Below are 18598 nucleotides of genomic sequence, written 5' to 3'. Positions count from 1 at the left end.
AACACCATGGAGGGAGCGAGGCTGAAGTCAACTGCCTGCCCCCGCCCCAAAAGTGTGAAATGGATGGTTTTACATTAAACAAGAAAAATTCAAATAAGCTTCAGGAAAAAGTATCAGTTGACAGAATGCATTTGCTGCAGCCTACTTGGGAAAGAAAGACTAAAAGTTTTTATTGTGTTTTTTTCTAAATTAGAGTGAAATCCCTTGCCCATGTCTTTTTCTGAAGTTTAAAGCTTGTCACAGCTTTCAGAGCCTCAGGATCTCAGAGGTTTCTGGAAGCTTCTCTTCTCTCTTCCAAGGGGAAGGAGAGAAGTGGGATCTTAGAGGGTTTTGCCAAAGAAAAAGGCGCTTTGCCCTTCTTGAATCTTCTGATTTTATTCTATTACTTTTTAAAGGCCAGAGCCTGCCTTTAGTCAGGGTTCCTTTGATGGGGAAGGGAATGAGGGGTGGGGGATCCTTTTACTTCTCCTACATCTGCCGGCTGAATTTCTTGAATACCACCTGATTGCTTAAAAAAGGAAGCTCTTTGGTTGCGGGAAAGGTAGGAAGGACTGTGTTTTTTTGGAGTCTCCTGTCTTGATCAATCATGCTAGACAATGTGCTTTTTTAAAAAAAACTTTTTTAAAATTTTTTTATGGAATTTTTAAAGGTTACACTCCGTTTACAGTTATTACAAAATATTGGCTGTGTTTCCCCTGTTGTACAATACATCCGTGTGCCTCTTTCAGAGGAAAGTGCTATACAGATGAGAGGCATGGGGGGTCCATGGTGCCTGGCTCACACATCACTCCTTCACTGCCGTAAGAGTTCTCATCTAAGCCTTTTGTTCATTTCTAACTCTTCCCTGAGACTCTTGCTCTAAGTCTACCTGGTGGAGAGAAAGCTGCGTAGTGACGGAAGTTAGATGAAGGTAGGGGATACAGAGAAGAGAGAAACTGAGGCATAGAAAAGAATTGAAGGAAAGCCAAGGAGAACTCACTTCTCCTTTTTCATGAGCCGGAGAATCCCCTTGACTAGTGAGAGGCTGAGAGTGCTTTCGTAGATGTCTGTGATAAGCCAGCACTTTGAAAACAGGGTGAGCCCCACTGAGAATTGTTTCTCAGAGCTGGTCCAGCTTTGGTTACGTATGGAACAGAGAAACCAACAAAGGGCACCAAACTGAGGAGAGCCCCTTGTTTCTGATTTCCGTGCATTCATTCAAAATAAACTCCATTCTAGGGCCTCCTTAGAATAACACGTTTTAACCGTATATGGTGCCAGGCAAAAGGGATGTGTGGATGTGACCAGAAACACATTCTTAATTGTGGCTAAGAGAAGTCTATTTATGACTCCATCAGCATGCTATAACTTAATTATTTAATTCCAGAGTCTGGGGCTGTTTATGGAATAAGCAGATGTGTGTCTCAATGAAACTCGGACTTTTTTCCTGAAGTGTTGATAAAAGATGCAACCCAGTGTTTGTTAATCAGTTGGTTTTCTGATGTGGGTTTTGGTTTTTGTTTTTTTTTTTTACAGCATGAGGTCACAACAGATGTAGAAGAGATCAGTTATGTTGAGTCCTAATGCACACAATTCTTTTTGCAGTGCATCCACAGGGACCTGGCGGCGAGAAACATCCTCTTGTCGGAGAAGAATGTGGTTAAAATCTGTGACTTTGGCTTGGCCCGGGATATTTATAAAGACCCAGATTATGTCAGAAAAGGAGATGTAAGTTTCAGAGATGCACCCAGTGATCTATAAAGTTGCAGAATTCAAACTCCTCTCAGCAAGACCCAGGACCTGTGTCCAGGGACAATGGAAGTATTTTCTTTAGATATTCGATAAGTTGGGATCTCATTCCTCGTCTTCTACCCCTGTAGGCTCGCCTCCCCTTGAAATGGATGGCCCCGGAAACAATCTTTGACAGAGTGTACACAATTCAGAGTGATGTGTGGTCTTTTGGTGTCCTGCTGTGGGAAATATTTTCCTTAGGTAAGTCCCTTCTCTTTGTAACCTCCATCCATACTTCAAATAAAATGATAAAAGTCAGTGACCCCAGTGCACCTTTTCCTTTCCTGAATTCCACCTTTATCAGATGAAACTTACTTGGAAGCTTTGGGTTGTAAAACCTAAAAGCAGAAAAAAAAGAAAAGAAGCAAAGATATATATCAGGTGTTGAAGAAGCAGTCTCCGGGCTTTCTGCAAGAGATGATCAAATCAGTAATGTCCCATTCCTGTTTTATTCCAGGAGCGTCTCCATATCCCGGGGTAAAGATCGACGAGGAGTTTTGTAGGCGATTGAAAGAAGGAACTCGGATGAGAGCCCCTGATTACACCACGCCAGAAATGTAAGGCTGTACAAGTCCTTTTCTGTCCTCCTTCTTTGCTTATAAAAATTCTCCCTGCCTAGAAGACTTTCCATCATACATGCCTCCTTCGAGGCCCAGTTCGTGTCTTCCATCTCCCTTGAAGTCTTCCTTGGTAATCTCAAGCAGAGTCATCCTCCTTGAAATGACAGTACTTTATCTATACCAACCGGTCCGTTTTTACTAGATGTTGATTTATGATGCCTCCTTTTCTATACACACTTCATGTTCCAGGTGTAGGGTTCTGTGTCTTACATAGTTTCGTATCCCTACTTAGCATCTTGGCTCATGGTGGACTCTTTATAAATATTTACTCCTTCAAGTGCTTATTTTCAGCATCAGGTCAGGAGGAAAGAGGCGGTTAATGACATGAGTGTTTTGCTTCTCCAGGTACCAGACCATGCTTGACTGCTGGCACGGGGAGCCCAATCAGAGACCCACGTTTTCAGAGCTGGTGGAACATTTGGGAAATCTGTTACAAGCTAATGCTCAGCAGGTTTGTGACCGCCATCCAAGAAGCTTCTACAGAGAGTACTTAGGTGTCCGGGCTTCTCTGCTGCCGAGACCGTCTCGCAGTCACCATGCTGTCCTCTCAGCCACTGAATTCAAGGAGCTGTGTTCTTCCAGATCTGAGCAGTAATGCTTTTCTAAAAGTCATAATTATCCTTTTAGACAGATGAGATCCTAATTCATAACCTGGGAGCTGATCACTTTTAGTTTTACTGATGTATATTTTGGTGTCTTCAGAGGCTCTTATAAAGTAAAAAAGCACGCTAACAACAAACAAAACCAAAAGTACAAAAAAACAAAACCTAGTCGATCAAGTGAATATCCACAGTGGACAGAATTTCAAGGAATTTTAAATACATTCTTCAGGCAAAAACACATCCGAACCCTGCAAAATTGATGGTTTTATCCTCTGTAAAATCCCAGGCCCCCATAACTTCCATTGGAGGATTTTAGACTTGTAGCCTTTACTGTTAGAAAGTTACTTAATCTCCAGTCAACACCTCTTACTACAGTGAATGGAAGCCAATTTCCTCCTGCTTTTCTTTTGAACAGCTGGGAGACAATGGGTCAAATCTGTTTTTATCAATAAACTTTCCAAACATTTTAGAGGTATCGAATTGCCCTTTCTTTCTTTCTCTTGATGAAATAATGTTAAGTTGTGCAACCATTTCTCAGAAGACCCATTTTCTTGCACATTTATTGCTTTTCTTTAGACTGTCATCAGTTTTTCCATTGCCTTGAAGGGTCGAGGCTAAAATTGGATGATATGCCCTTTAAAGGACCTGGCTCATGGACATAGGACTACGTGAAGAAATGATTTCTCAGCTCTGCAGCACTCTGCCTGCTCTGTTGCTTGTCTGTAAACACAACCTGTTTTGTCTTCATGGTAGACATGGTTCTCTGTGGTCCCCTTACCTATCTTGTTTTTTCTTAAATCCTTTACTATACTTTCCATATACACATCCCTTTTGTGTGCCCTTTTGTTTTCAACAAGCCATTTTTAAAGTTGTCTTAAAGTTTTACATTCAGGTATGAAAGCCACATTCCCCATAAACAAGAAGCCCCCATGGCTTTGTTTTCCATGAGAAGGCTCTTGAAGGACTGAAGCCATAACAATAGCACTCTGTGTTTATTGTTTCAGGATGGCAAAGACTACATTGTTCTTCCCATATCAGAGACTTTGAGCATGGAAGAGGATTCGGGACTCTCTCTGCCTACCTCACCTGTTTCCTGTATGGAGGAAGAGGAAGTGTGTGACCCCAAATTCCATTATGACAACACAGCAGGAATCAGGTACGGTGTAAGGTCAACATCCCCTGGGGGAGGGGGCTTCAAGGTCATCCTGGGGAGGGGGTTGGAGGAAGGACATTGTATAAAGTTGCTGCATTTCACTTGCACATTCACCCTTCTCCCTGAGAGGTCCGCCTTGAAGAGGGCCTGGGTAGGTGAGTCTCTTCCCATCTGTGGTCCACATTGCTGCTGAAGCTCTTCCTTTCAGGATTCTAAGCCCTGCAGCTGCAAATAGCTGGAATGCCACAGTTTGTTAATCTCCAGAAAAAGAGACCAATTTTACAAAGACATCTGTATTTAAATTATCCCCATGTACTCTTTTATTAATGTGAATTAAATGGCTTAGGAAAGATTCAGGAAGGAAGAGTTCTATGCATTTATGAAAACACACTTTTGCCTCTCTGGCTGGGATACACTGTGCTGTGGGGATGCGTTCTGAATTAGACTGGACAGCACATCTTCAGAAGCCCCTCCCAGGTCTGATTTTCAGCATTTTATTTGCATAATGGGACTTCTGGGCTTATTTAAACCACATGCACTGCAGTATTTTCCTGATTTGTAGAGGGGTTCTAAAGGCAGCTTTCTTTTTATTCTTTCCCAGCACCTGTGCATAGGGCAAGAGTTGGTATGGTTTCTACAATATGATATTAAAATTGCCTTTTACTAAGCCTGGGACTACTTCACTTTGCTTTGTTCCTGTTCCCATCCCTTTGGGTGTTTTCCTCCTGTAACCAGACCCCTGACAGCATGAGCCCAGCCTGCCCCCTTGAATGTACTGTGGCTGCAGCCAGGGCCATGGAGCTCTAGCCTTTAGCCAGGTTGCCAGATGGCAGGTGGGAAGTCACCCTGGACAGTTTGCCCCATGGACTTGCACAGGGAGGGCAGCAGGAGCACTGCCATGGGAGAGAAGAAAGCTGAGAGTGGGTAGAAGCCAACTAGTAAGCTGTCCATTCCATCTGTGTCAAGAACTTCTGGCATTTTTCAAATAACTTTTTCTTATTGGGTTTTGCCAAAGTTAGGCAAGGTAGATACTGTTATCTTTTGATGTAGACGTTGGACGTGAGACTCAGAGCAATTACGTGGGGAGGATACAGTATTGTGGTTAAAGATCCAGAGAGTCAGGTAGATCTGGGTTGCATTCCCAGGTCTGCTCTTTGCAGCTGTGACCTGGGGCAAATTTTCACTGTGACCCAGGCAAGGACACTGGTATTGTACAAAACTGATGACTTTGAGAATTACATGGTATAATGAGTTTCTAAGAGGAATGATATGAAAATCTATAGTTTCACCCCCACGTTTAAAAAGTCCTAGTTCAAGTTCAGCTAGCCTTCTGGTGTGGTCATTATTCCCGAAACACTGTTGCCTTCTGCTTTATCAGAAAGGCACTTGATCATGAGCTGTGTTCTTGGGTTTTCTGTGACCAGGTGGGGTGAGGACCCAAGCCGGCAGCCTCTTGACTCACTCGGGAGCTTTGCATATGGTGCCGAGAGTCGATGCAGTCATGTGTGTGTAATGGAAGTGCCAAATGTGGTGCTGGATCTGAAACAGGGCTGCTAACATTTATCCCCAGAAGCCTGGACAAATGTTACACCACACTCCCAACAGAGGCCTGGCTCCTATTTTCTGTCTGTGATTTTTGAATTGGTCCTTCCAGTCCAGTTTCGCTTTTATCCAGCCATAATTTGAAAAATAAAATGGAAATTAGAAGCTTTTGTCTGCATCTCCACTCAACTCCCTCCACCTTCTTCCCTTTACTAAAAATGAGACCCCACGGTCACATTTTAATCATCTGGGTTAAAGGAAAGGCAGAATCGAGGCATCTGCAGACAGCATACTTCGTCTTGATGCTCTCTCGTGGTTCCCCTTCCCTAGGGAGGAAGAGGCGAGGCTGGGATGCCTCTCAAGAGACTTGTTCTCTTATCTTCCATGTTGCCAGTCAAGGAGGAGGGCTGAGGAGACTTTCTCACTTGCTTCCTTCTTATACTTTTCAATTTCATTGCATTATAAATAGAGCTGGACAGAGACATCCCTGTGGGAGCCAGCCTCCAGATCTTTTGCCCCTTCAAACTGTTTTAAAAATAATTTTTTCAGCATTTATTTAGAGAAGAGGCTGAGAGGTATGTGGGGGAAGGGTGAGGAGGAAGGACCGCTAGTGTCTAGACTTAGCTTTGTCTCTAATTTCCCCTGCAGATCAGCGCTGGCCCCAAGTTTGCATGCTTCCTGCAAGAAAATACATCTTAATTGGACTCATCTTTTTTGGAGGGCAGTTTTGGGACCACCTGTGACTTCTCCACCAATTCCCCTGGGAGTTTCACCTCCCACTCCAAGTAGCTTATCAAAGATCTCTTTTCATTTCTCTCCCGGAGAAAGGTTCTGGCATGTACCATTTCTCCCCCTTCATTTTGGTTAATTGCTAGTGATGATTTAAATGCTCCTTGTAGGGCTTCCTGGGTGGCGCAGTGGTTGAGGGTCCGCCTGCCAATGCGGGGAGCACGGGTTCGGTCCCTGCTCCAGGAGGATCCCACATGCCACGGAGCAACTAGGCCTGTGCGCCACAACTACTGAGCCTATGCTCTTAAAAAAAAAAAAAAAGAAAAGAAACTTTAAATGCTCCTTGTAGATTGATGCCTGGGACAGCCTGCTGGCGAGATGTTCCTGAATTGGGCTCTGATATTAGGCTGCTTGAAATGAAACTATCCTTTCTCCACCTTTGGTCTATCTCACAGCCCACATTCCCCCTTTTCTCTACCCTCCTCACCGTATGGTCAGTGCACACATGGGAGAGAGCAGAGCTGAGCACATACTAGGTGCTCAATAAAGACTTGAACAATCATATCCACTACTCTCTTCTTCCTAATGCTTTTCCAAGGGCATCAATGTGGAATAAGGTAAAAACAAAAAGAAACAACCCTGTGTGGGCTCTAGAAACCCAAGTTTGAGCCTCAGTTCTAGCTATTTCCTCCCTAAGGTTTAGCTTCCTCATTTCCAAATAGGAAATAATAAATACCGCTTTTTTGTAGTTTTGTGACGAGCAGATGCAATGATGTCCATGAAAATGCCTTGTCAACTGTGAAGGGCTGAGCAATGTTTATTATTACTGGGTTCAGAAATCAAGGAGCTGGGCTTCCTAAGGCAGCTGCGTTACTGCCCAAGCTCACCAACTCTAATGCTACACCCCAAATACCTTTGGAATCTGTCCGCTTCTCCAGACCCTGTAGGCATCACCTTTCTTTAGTCACCCTGCCCTTCTTTCTCCTAGATAAGTAGAACAGCCCCCTGATTGGTCTCATGGCCTCTGGTCTCACCCTCCTTAACCCTTAAGGGTCGTCTTTCTAAAGGGCATATCTGACTTTGTCAATCTCATGCTTAAAATCCTTCAGTGGCTGCTCTTTGCCCTTGAGGTGATAATCCAGGTATTCCAGTTATGTGATTTTGGACACGTTCTTTAACCTTTCTCTGTCTTAGTTCCTCATCTGAGGTTGGGATAATGATACCCACCTAAAGAGGTACCATTTGTGGAGATGCCGTGAGACAGTGGTTGAGGAGCATTTAGCACGGTGTCTGGCACGCGGGAGAGTCTCAGTAAAGGATTCCTGAATGAGGGAAGGAGTGATGAAGAGCTAGGGTACCAGTAATTTTTGGCAACACCACTTTTATGGACTGAACTTAGGAGAAGTAGGCTTTTCTCTCTCCTTGTACATCATGTCCTCTTTCCTGTGGAGCTTCCTGAGTGAGGATGTCACTGATGATCCTCATTCTCTCATCTCTGTAAGAGGAGGAACCAGCCTCTTGGGGCAGGGGAGGGAGACTTGGTTTCCATTATCCTTCTTTGCCCAAATGAGTCCTCTCTTCACCTGGTCACAGACAACACAAGGAATATATAACATATCCAGAAGGCTGCCTAAGGTGAGAACTACCCTGGGGTAAGAGTGAAGGGTGAATTTGCTGTCCCTTCCTATGAAAAGAACTTTCCTTCTCTCCACTTGGGCTGATTTTAACAGAATCACTCAGACTCACCCAGAATCGCATAGTAGGGAAGGAGCACCCCTAGGGAACAGGTGATGTGTTGTCTGACAAGTCCTACCCTTTGGACTCCTGAAGGAAACTGGTACCCTTTGGAATTCGAAGGAGAGAAACAAGCTTTGGGTGATGGAGCATCATTCTTTCTAAGACCCCTTATCACCCGCCAATGATCACCTCATTCATCCTCCAGATATGTTTGTGAGTGAGGGAAGGAAAGCTCTTGCCAGTACATTTTAAAGATGGAGCAACAGGGGCATAGAAATACATTCATGACTTTCCCAGGTCTGTGTAGTTTGTGGTAGACTTTGAAATAGAATATCTCATAACTCTCAAACTACAGACTCAGCTCTGTGGGCTGAAAATAGGAGATTCAGCCCACCTGCCCCTCTACCCATTTAAGCCTCTGTTACGTGTAGAAGGAGAAGGTTGTCTCCAAACCTTACTGGGTTCAGCATCCTTTACTGAAACCAGGTGAGATTCAGTGAGATCTGCAGGTGTTTCCTCTGCCCATTTTCATTGAATGGTTGTTCTGTGGGCATTGTCTAGAAAACTTGCCTAGGAGATGGCCAGAAAGATGTGAAATACTCAGCAATATGCCAAGAGCTCAGTGGAGGGATCTCGGGCAATCAGGAAGCCAAGCAGAAGGCAACTGACCGCTGAGTCTGCTGTTGTTGTCTTCAATCCAGCCCTGGACCTCAGAAGTACGATTCAAAGGAGAAGGGGCTCATCTAGGCCCCTCTGTTACATTATACTTTTAAATGGACTTTCACAGGAAATTAAGCCTTCAGTGTGTGCTAGCAGAGAAAGATTTTTGTTTTGTTTTTCTTTTTCCAAAGGATGTTTTGAAGGTCGCTATTAAACTTGTGGTTGAAAGATAATGAACTTAGGTATCACTTGTGGAATCTGCAGCCAAATATACCACCACTAAAATATAAATATTTGTTCTTTTGCAGTCAGTATCTGCAGAACAGTAAGCGAAAGAGCCGGCCTGTCAGTGTAAAAACATTTGAAGATATCCCGCTGGAAGAACCAGAAGTAAAAGTAATCCCAGATGTAAGTACATCTTTTAAAAATAGTCTTAGAAATAATACCAAAGATGAAACATTAGCTAGATAAATATTAGCCTAAGCATTAGAGACTTGGAGCCTCATTCTAAGGCATGGGGTCATTATAGCAATGGAACTTATTGGACCCCCTTGGTTTTTCTGTAAGTGAAGCCCCTGGTCTAAGGTTCAAGACCATCCAGCTTCATGCCCAATTCCACTCAAGCGTATCACTGTGAAAAGAGGGATAAAAACAGGTCTCCTCAACTTCTCCCTAAATTCCTCTCTTCTTCCAGGCCTGGGTCTATTTCTTGGAAGCAGTTACTTCCTTTTGTAGCCTGCACAGTTCCTGGCTGTGATACTCCCTTTGCAGAACATGGGAATGTTGTCTGATAGATGGGTTAGGAAAGCAGTTTAACTCAGTAATTGGTGAGTGTACGTACTCAGTCAACTGTGCAATCTCATTTTCTCTTAAAAAGGACAACCAGACAGACAGTGGGATGGTTCTTGCATCTGAAGAGCTGAAAACCTTGGAAGACAGAACCAAGTTAGCCCCATCTTTTAGGTAAGGCTCAGCTAAATAGAAGGACAAATTTCAAAAGGAGTTTTTGGAAGGAACTCAGGACTTCGAGCGTAGGTGCAGAGGTTTCCCTTTTTGTGTCTTTGCTGGTTGGGCAAATTTCCATCAACCTAACTAATAAAGAATGGAAACAAATCAAACAAATTACCTGGCAAGTCTAAGAAAGAATCTAAAGTAAGAGGACTTGGTCAGTTTTTATGAGAATTCATGAATACTAGGGGATTTCTGAACATTTACTATGGCCAGTGGTTTGTGAGATACTGGCTAAGTAACAAAGAGGTCATCGGATGTGATCCTTAAAACTACTGAGATAGTTAAAATCTTTGCGGACTCTACCCTGAAGAATTTTCAAACCTGAACAGAAGTGGGTGCACCTGTCCTTAAGAAGTAAGATGTATAAATAAGCCATTATCTATTTGCATAAGATACTTAAATATTATTGGCTGAATTATTAAGTACTGAATTGTGGGAAAAAATACTGAACTTGGTTTTGAATATAATTTCCCCCACATGGTGCTGTAGGAATTTGTGGTTTTTTTGAGTAGATGTTCCTGCTTCTAACTTAACAAATAAATAAGACTCTGTATTAAAAAAAAAAAAAGACTCTGTATTTATAAGAATAATGGGATGCATAGTAGTTATTTATGTGTTAGCAGGTTCACGCTAGCTGGGAATGGAGAAGATTTTGATCTACTTATAATCTAACTGTTGGATAAAATGGGACTGCCCTTAGATTACTGAGTGATGCTCATGTGATAAAACAAAGCAAAACAAAACAAACCATTAAAATATGCCCTTGTGCAATTTTATTGTTTGCCATAGGCCCAAGATGAGAAATTGTGAGAGCCAATCATGTTTCATTCACTGATTCAAATATATTTGCTCAGCAATGACTATGTACCATGCCATTGTCTGAGACACTAGGTGCATTTTACTGAGGTTGGATTGAAAGAAAAAATGCATTTCTAGTTATTTGAAATAACTTGTAAACCGTATACGAACACAGAGTTAACAAAATCCTTTCGCAATTTTTAACATGAATAGCTTGGTTAAACACCTATTAAGGGGGAAGAAAAACTCCACACTTGAGAATGGCTTAAGCTCCACAGAGCCTACACCAAGCTACAAAAAGCCTTTTTAAGCTTTTTTTTCTAAGCTTTGACATGATTACCGTCTGTCACGAGTCCACACCATTGAAAACATTCTCTAGTTGCTGCTGAGTGATCCAGGTCCTCTGTCCTTCCAAAGAATGTGGTTTTGATGAATAAAAAGCAGTTTTTGACATGTCTGGCTTGATTGCACACACACGCTTTGACTTACTAAAGTTTAAAGTTGCTCAAGAACTTGTAACTTGACAGTGTGGGGCAAGCTCCAGTGGACTTTCAGAACATCCCAGTTTTGCTCCACATCATGAAAGAGTCCCTTTGGCTTCTGTCCTTGTATACAAACTTGTCAGTCTGCGAGGCCATAAAAAGGTTCCATTGGTTGGAGCCTTCGCATAACTGAGCAGAGCTGCCTTTCATCTCATCTCAGGCTTGAAAGACTTGGACCTGAATAAGAGGACTTATCTGAAACTCCAAATTCACGCTAGTACCTGAAAATAGACATTGTCTGAGTGAAGCTGCTATGTTGATTAACAAGTGGAGGGGAGAGGGGCTGGTGTCTCCAGGAAGATGCCAGCAACCCAGGGCTGGGAATGGGGTTATGATAAGATGCAAAAGAACTCCCTTCTCTCTGCTGACTCATTTGGTTGCCATCTCTTCTGCAGTGGAATGATGCCCAGCAAAAGCAAAGAGTCTGTGGCATCTGAAGGCTCAAACCAGACGAGCGGCTACCAGTCGGGGTATCACTCTGATGACACGGACACCACTGTGTACTCCAGCGAGGAGGCGGAACTTTTAAAGCTGGTAGAGATTGGACCGCAAGCTGGCAGTGCAGCTCAGATTCTCCAGCCTGACTCTGGGACCGCACTGAGCTCTCCTCCTGTTTAAAGGAGGCACCCACATCCCCAAGTCCTGGAAATCACATGAGAGGTGCTGCTTAGATTTTCAAGTGTTGTTCTTTCCACCACCAGGAAGTAGCCACATTTGATTTTCATTTCAAAAAAAGAACCTCGGACTGCAGGGAGCCGGTCCCCTAGGCATTTCCTGAGAAGATGCTTGTGACCCAAGAATGTGTTTGTGTCTTCTCCCAGTGTTGACCTTATTCTTTTTTTTTTAATTCATTTAAAAAGCATGTCTGATGCCCCCTGATGTGGGTCACCCCAGGGGTTACAGCAAAAGAAGTTCAAGAAATGGCTTCATCCTCCAAGAAGTAGCAGTACCCAGGGAGTTGACACCTCTGTAAAACTAGAAGATAAACCAGGCAATGGAAGTGCTTTAGGTGTTGAAGATGGGAAAGACCTTTAGGGCTGAGTCCATCTAAGAAGCTCTGTTTAGGAGATGGGTCCCGAGCCAAGTCTTACGTGTGGGGTTTGGATTGATGGAAAGGAAGATGCTGGCTTGCTTTGAGGGCGCCCTGCACCTACACATGCATTGTGTTGGCTCTGGTGGAGGTGGGCACGGGGGTCTGTTAGGAAACATAAAGGCTTCAGACGAGGTGACTGGTTTTAGAAGGTTGCGTGCTCTTCCCATTTGGGCTAAATGAGAGTTCCTTGTGCTGTTTCCGACTCCTAATGTGAGTTCCTTCCGGGCTCTTACGTGTCTCCTGGCCAAGCCGCAGGAAGGAAATGATGCAGCCCTGGCTCCTTGTCTCCCAGGCTGATCCTTTATTCAGGACACCACAAAGAAAGGACACTCGACAGAGGCTCCCTGTTGCGTCGAAGATTTCTGACTGTGTCAACCGGCTTCTGGTTCCTTCTGGGTGAATACTGACGTGTCTGTCCTGATGTGTGTCTGAGCCTGAATGCAGTAGATTCAGTATCAAGCTGTGGTGAAGGATTTTACTCCCTGGTTCCTGCTCCCTTCTCTGTGCCTTCCCCCTCCCTCCAGTATTTTCCTGACCCCACAGCCAGTCAGTATTCTAGTAATTTGACCTCCACACCCTAGTAAAAGCTGATTTGGTTTGTTCACTCTCTGAGTAATTATTAGCCAGGTTTCAAAATTACCTTGTAGCCAACGTTATAACAACATCTATTGTATTATTTAGACTTTTAACATGGAAAGCTCTTTCTACTGGTTTCTGCCCTTGTTCTTTCCTTTTCAAAAAAGAAAGTGTATTTTTCATGTGGTACCATAGTGTGAGATGCTGGGAACCATGACTATAAAACATGCTATGGCACATATATTTATAGTCTGTTTATGTAGAAACAAATGTAATATATTAAAACCTTATATTATATATAATGAACTTTGTACTATTCACATTTCGTATCAGTATTATGTAGCATAACAAAGGTCAGAATACTTTTAGCAATTGATGCCATTTTATTAAAAAAAATGAACTTGAAGGACTCTCTTTGCAAGGTTGCATCACTGTACTGTCATTTCTCTCACTTCTAAAATCGGGGAGGGTGAATCAGACATCGTTTCCATGGGGCTTTTTTTTTTATTTTCACTTGTTCCCGTGTTCTTCTTATAAAGGATATTTTCATAAAATGTTTGTATACTTTATAAACTAATAAATGTATGCTTAGTTTAAAAAAATACAATGGTATAATGCTATCACAGCTGTTTTGAGGGTGAATATTTCTGGCTTGAGGTATAATTGCTTCTCCCCCTCCTCTTCATGACACAAATAATTCACACACCCATGCACTCTTGTTAAATTCCGAGCACTTCTGAGATTCTTAAAGCATGGACTGAGAGATACCCAGTAAGTACTCCAACAGTATTTGTGGCTCTGTCGTAACCCCTGTGCCTGTTAGAACGGCCGAGACAGGTGGCCAGACCCGACAGTGCAGGGAAGCATGAGGCGTATTTAATAGCTTTCAATTACACTTTACTCTGTCCTTACAGTGTCAGAACCTCGGATCCAACATTGCCATTTTGAATGATTACTTTTGCCTGAATTCACTGAGTGGAATTATCTGAAGATCGTTGGCACCAAAGAGTGGGCCTACTCTTTGTGGGATCTTTTTATACAAGACTTTGAAACATTTATATAGTCAAAAGATATACCTGTTATTTTTTTAAATGTCTTCTAGTTTTTTTAATCGTATTAAGGAAGGTCTTCCCAGTTCTGAAATAATGCAGAATTCTAAGTTATCTTCATTTTATCCCATTTAAATCCATTTGGGATTTATTTTTGTATATGGAGTGAGGCAGGGATCTCGCTTTGTTTTCTTTAAGCAGCTTGTCAATCATGGCAGCATTCTTTATTAAATACATGTCTTTTCTGCTGTGCTTGGGGAAATACACACTGTACCATTTTTCAAACCATATCATCTCTCTGAGACATTCTGCACAACTTTATGATGGAAAAGAGGGTGGCTCTGGTGTGTGGTTCCTGGGCACTGCACTTATAGATTGGGCCATTGGCTGGAGTTAGTAGAGCAGGGTCTTCTGACAGATGTAAAACTGTAGGTCACGCCTGGTCTTGTCTTTCCCGTTGTTATAGTGTTGTCCAGTAAATGAATGGAAGAATCTAGGTTATTTAAGACGGCGAAGACCTCATAGAAAAAGAGAATTTTCTTCATTTTAGGAAAAAGAGATTTTGTTTCTCATAAGTGGCCCCTAGCACTCTTTCCAATGCCAGGAATTTGGATTCAGTTGAAACTTCACACTTTGTAAAGAAATGCTTTCAGCACCTCAGGCAGAATGATTAGGAGGTGAGGTTTGGCCCTCTCCTTCTCTTTTCTGTTTTAAAGCTCCTTGTTCCAGCTCCTTTTCTCTCCTCATTTGCCCCTGTATTGAAGAGAATGTTGCAGCTTTTTAAAGTGCTTCCTGAACCATCTTTTTCAAAGCATTCACTGAGGGCATTTGGTGTGTCGTAGGTGAGGCCACCCTGTCTCCCTTTGGCTCCAGGTTTCTCTCATTCTCTCCCTTGACTTGCTTTGTTCTTCTCCCTCTTCTCAAACCCCTTTGTCCCTTCGCCTGCTGTTTTTCTTCTTTCCACTAAACTTCCTCTCCTCTGAACCCTCCTCCCTCCCCACCAAGCAGCCTTTCTCCTCAACCACATCACAGGAGAGAGGAAGGTGGTGGCATGTTTAAGTTCATTACCCCCAGAGTTACTTTCCCTATCAATGCGTATTCCTTTGTCTGTTTCAATGAAAGAAGAAAAGTAAAAATCTCAAGCCCACAACTTTTGTAGTTAACTCATTTTCCTGTCTCCCCTAGTATGTCTTTCTTTCTTCTTCTCACTCAGATATTTATCACCCAGATGATAAAATGTAGGCAAACCCAGAAAGCTAAAGCCTTTTAGAGAGTAGCTCTTGATATACATCTTTCCACATTTGTGTGCTCTTGTCCTATAGGGACACGCATGTCCATGTTTTCAGGTAAGGAGTGAGCACAGATCAAAGGGGGTTCCAATCTGTTTTTATAAAATTGCATCTTCTGTACTTGAGTCTCTCCCACGTAGGGGTTTAGACGTAAATGAAAATCTGGGCAGTCTTTATGAAAGCAATTTTAAGTCTGATTTTTTGGGGAAAAGTTATAGAAGGCTCCCAGGTAAAAGAAGTTAAAGTAAAAAAAAGGTCATTTGCTCTGGTTTTGATCAGAATGGAGAGAAGTAGAGGAATCTGGGAGGAGCAACTCAGAGAAAATTATAAGTTTGCCTGACGTTCTGGGGCTGAAGTGGTAGAACATACCAGGCTCAGCTGAGGTCTGACTCAGAGATAAGAGCTCTGAGTTAGGAAAAAAAGTATTCTAAGAAAGACTACTGATAAGACATTACAGTAAACTGTGACAGATACATGACAAGTGAATGTTAAGGAGAAGGCATCAAATTGTATCTTCGATTTTTTTCTTTACAGCATAGCATATGATCTTTATGTCACTTTCTGATATCTATAGAACAACATTACAATCAATAGTTTCACTCACAGTTTTTGGTTTAAAAATAAAAGAATGAAAACATATGGTTTGATTTTTTTATGTTAGTCTCACCTTTTGTTTATTCCAAGTACTTTAGAACCTGTGATCAGTGTACTTAGCAGTAACTGGTGACAGTATACCCCCATACTGTACTTTGTTTGCAGCTCTCAACTTTTAGATACACTGGAATAGAAAAAGGGCAGGGAATAAGAAAGCTGACCTTTGCTCCAGTTTGGTTCCGTTCTTTGGTTTTTGTCCTCTTTCTTCTTCAGGGAGTGACATTTGAGGGGGAATAAGTCCAAGAAAGTGGGTTGAGTTCTTCAGTGTGAAGGATACTCTCAGTGGCTGACTCTGATCCCGTGTGTACTTCACAGGATGTGGGGTAAGAGATGACTCATCAAGAGCCCTCTGAACCATTGTTATGGGGAGAGGTTTCATGGGAGCCTGGTGCTTTGCATGGAATCTCTTTAAGCTGCACTGACTTATCCTGCAAGGGGATTGAAAACATTCCTTGCATTGCCACAGAGAGAACAGAAATGGAAATGAAAACCCAGATGCAAAGTAGAGAGTTCAGGCTGGATACATAGTGAGCAACGACATTCCACATTCATCCCCCAAGCCAACAAGAAAACCAGCAGACAGGATCCTGCAGCGCGTAGTGGGGGAGAGCAAGGCCTTCCAGAGAAATCAGATACCAAAGAGTCAGCCTTTAATATTAAACTTTAAGCAAATAATATTTATTTGTTTGTTTATATTTAACTGTACTTTAAAAATGCTACATTGTGCCAGGCACTCTTTTGAGAAGAGTTTACTAGGGACTTCCTGGTGGTCCAGTGGCTAAGACTCTGTGTTCCCAATGGAGGGGGCCCAGGTTCCATCCCTGGTTGGGGAATTAGATCCTGCATGCCACAACTAAGAGCCTGCATGCTGCAACTGAAAAAAAAAAAAAGGAAAAGGAAAAAGATTCTGTATGCCACAATGACGATCCCACAGACACGGCAACGAATATTCCATGTGCCACAGCTAAGACCCAGCACAGCGAAATAAATAAATAAATTAAAAAACTTAAAAAAAAAGAGTTTATTAATATTAACTCATTTAATTAACAGGGACCCGAAAGCAAAATATGGGCATCACAGTGTAGATTGGGTGGCAAGCCAATGTAGGAGACATAAAAACATCCTCACTGATGGTTTCTACAAATGTTTGTGAGGCATTTACTATGTTCTAGGCACCTTAGCAGGCAGTGGTCAAACCTGCTTTCTTAGCTGCTTGGGTTAAAGGTTATCAGCAGGACCCTAGAGAGGAGGAACTCCAATCTTATTCCAGAACTCTCTACATATCCTTACGGTACCCCTTTAACAAGTTGAGCGTAGCCCTCTTTATTGGCTCATTCTTCATTCAGTTATTCTTTCTTGAATAAAGATCTGAGCTCAAGAACCCTTCTAGGTAATGTAATACATCGATTCCACCATGGGGGGACTTAACCTGACTTTAGAGTCAGGCTACTCATGAGAAGAACTGGATAAGTAGCCCTCTGACAGAAGGTTGAGGAAATGAGGCTTTTCTTGGTCTGGTTCACCTTATGTTGAAAACTTTGCATTTCACTTCTGAAACAAGAGGAGGTTCTGTTAATGCCCCCCAGAAGAATTCCGTGTTGTCAGGATTTGTATGGCAACACAGAAGGAATCTTTTGTTTTCTCATTGTTTGACCTTTATACTACTGTTCTACATTTTAAACTTTTCCAGTGGATGAAAATCCAAAGGACAGAAAGAATAAATTCCATCATTGCCATTAGTTTTACTAGGAATTCTTCAGTCAGGATTGTTTTAAATATATAATGACCTCCCCTTGGGTATTTCAAAATATTATCAAGTAGCATGCAACATTTCATAAATACATCTGTTTTACAAATCAAAGTGTACTCTGCTATAAACCACCTTGAGAATCTTTTCAGCAGCATAGACTTGAAGTCAATAGAAACAGAATTTTCTTTTAGTTCAATCACCATGAATAGATCATGATATATTGCTCCCCTTTCCCTCCTCCCCTGTCTGATATGGTTGGCAAATTGCCTTGAGGACCTGTCATGAAGAGAGAAAAAAAACCTCATTCTTCCTTTATCACCTCATTCATCAATAAATTTCAGTGTTCTCCCCAGCTTTCATTCTTGTAGTCTTTTGCACTGTAGGAGAGCTTATTGCTTCTCTGACTGATGAACAAGACAAGAGGATGTCATGCCAGAAACTATTCCCGAGTCAAATCTTACAGAATTAGTTAGTAATGTTCACTTTAAAAAGAAGTACCAATGAGTATTAATTTTGGATGACATACATATTAGAACAAGTTTAATCATGATAATTGAATTTTTAGATAAATAAATATTATGTTTCATTATGTTTCTCTGTTTCATGATGATAGACATTTCAAGTAGCTCCACAGTCACTCAGACTGGAGTAGCCTGAAGGGCAGAGGAATAACCTTGACTGTTGATCGTCTACCATATGCCAGGCATTGAGCTATGCACTCCTCATATATTATCTCATTAAATCCTTGTTATGGGCCTTTGTGTTAGGTGCTATTATCACCAGGTTACAAGTGAAGACTTGCAGTTAAAATTTGAAGCCCCAGTAGGCAAGATTATGCCAGGATTGAATCCAATCTACTTATACCTTGGGGACATGTTCGTATCTGGGATAGGAACCAGAATGGGATCCTCTCTCCTGATGGAAGGCAGTGAGTTAACTCAGCTGGTAAATCAACCAACCAAATAAAGGGTACATGTGAAGGTGGCCTGGTACCTTTAAGTATCTTAGTTAGCATATGTTGGC

The 18598-nt window shown here is 42.2% G+C and overlaps 1 protein-coding gene across 4 annotated transcripts in view; it reads left to right on the top strand.

Moving 5' to 3' along the window:
* Window positions 1-13675, top strand: part of KDR (kinase insert domain receptor) — a 44217-nt gene extending 30542 nt beyond the window's left edge. Inside the window, exons 23-30 of one of the 4 annotated variants that reach the window (XM_057728609.1) lie at window positions 1585-1707; window positions 1860-1971; window positions 2228-2327; window positions 2736-2841; window positions 3997-4148; window positions 9122-9221; window positions 9691-9776; window positions 11560-13675. In XM_057728609.1, coding sequence (XP_057584592.1) covers window positions 1585-1707; window positions 1860-1971; window positions 2228-2327; window positions 2736-2841; window positions 3997-4148; window positions 9122-9221; window positions 9691-9776; window positions 11560-11782 — 1002 coding nt within the window. In that variant the 3' untranslated portion in view covers window positions 11783-13675. Of the gene's footprint in view, window positions 1-1584; window positions 1708-1859; window positions 1972-2227; window positions 2328-2735; window positions 2842-3996; window positions 4149-6335; window positions 7446-9121; window positions 9222-9690; window positions 9777-11559 lie in introns of those variants that run through there. The other 3 variants (XM_057728611.1, XM_057728612.1, XM_057728610.1) reach the window with 3 other exon arrangements.
* Window positions 13676-18598: the final 4923 nt, after the last annotated feature.

Source organism: Hippopotamus amphibius, chromosome 3 (assembly GCF_030028045.1).
Source record: "Hippopotamus amphibius kiboko isolate mHipAmp2 chromosome 3, mHipAmp2.hap2, whole genome shotgun sequence".
Taxonomy (NCBI): domain Eukaryota; kingdom Metazoa; phylum Chordata; class Mammalia; order Artiodactyla; family Hippopotamidae; genus Hippopotamus; species Hippopotamus amphibius.
This window is presented reverse-complemented; position numbering and strand designations above follow the sequence as displayed.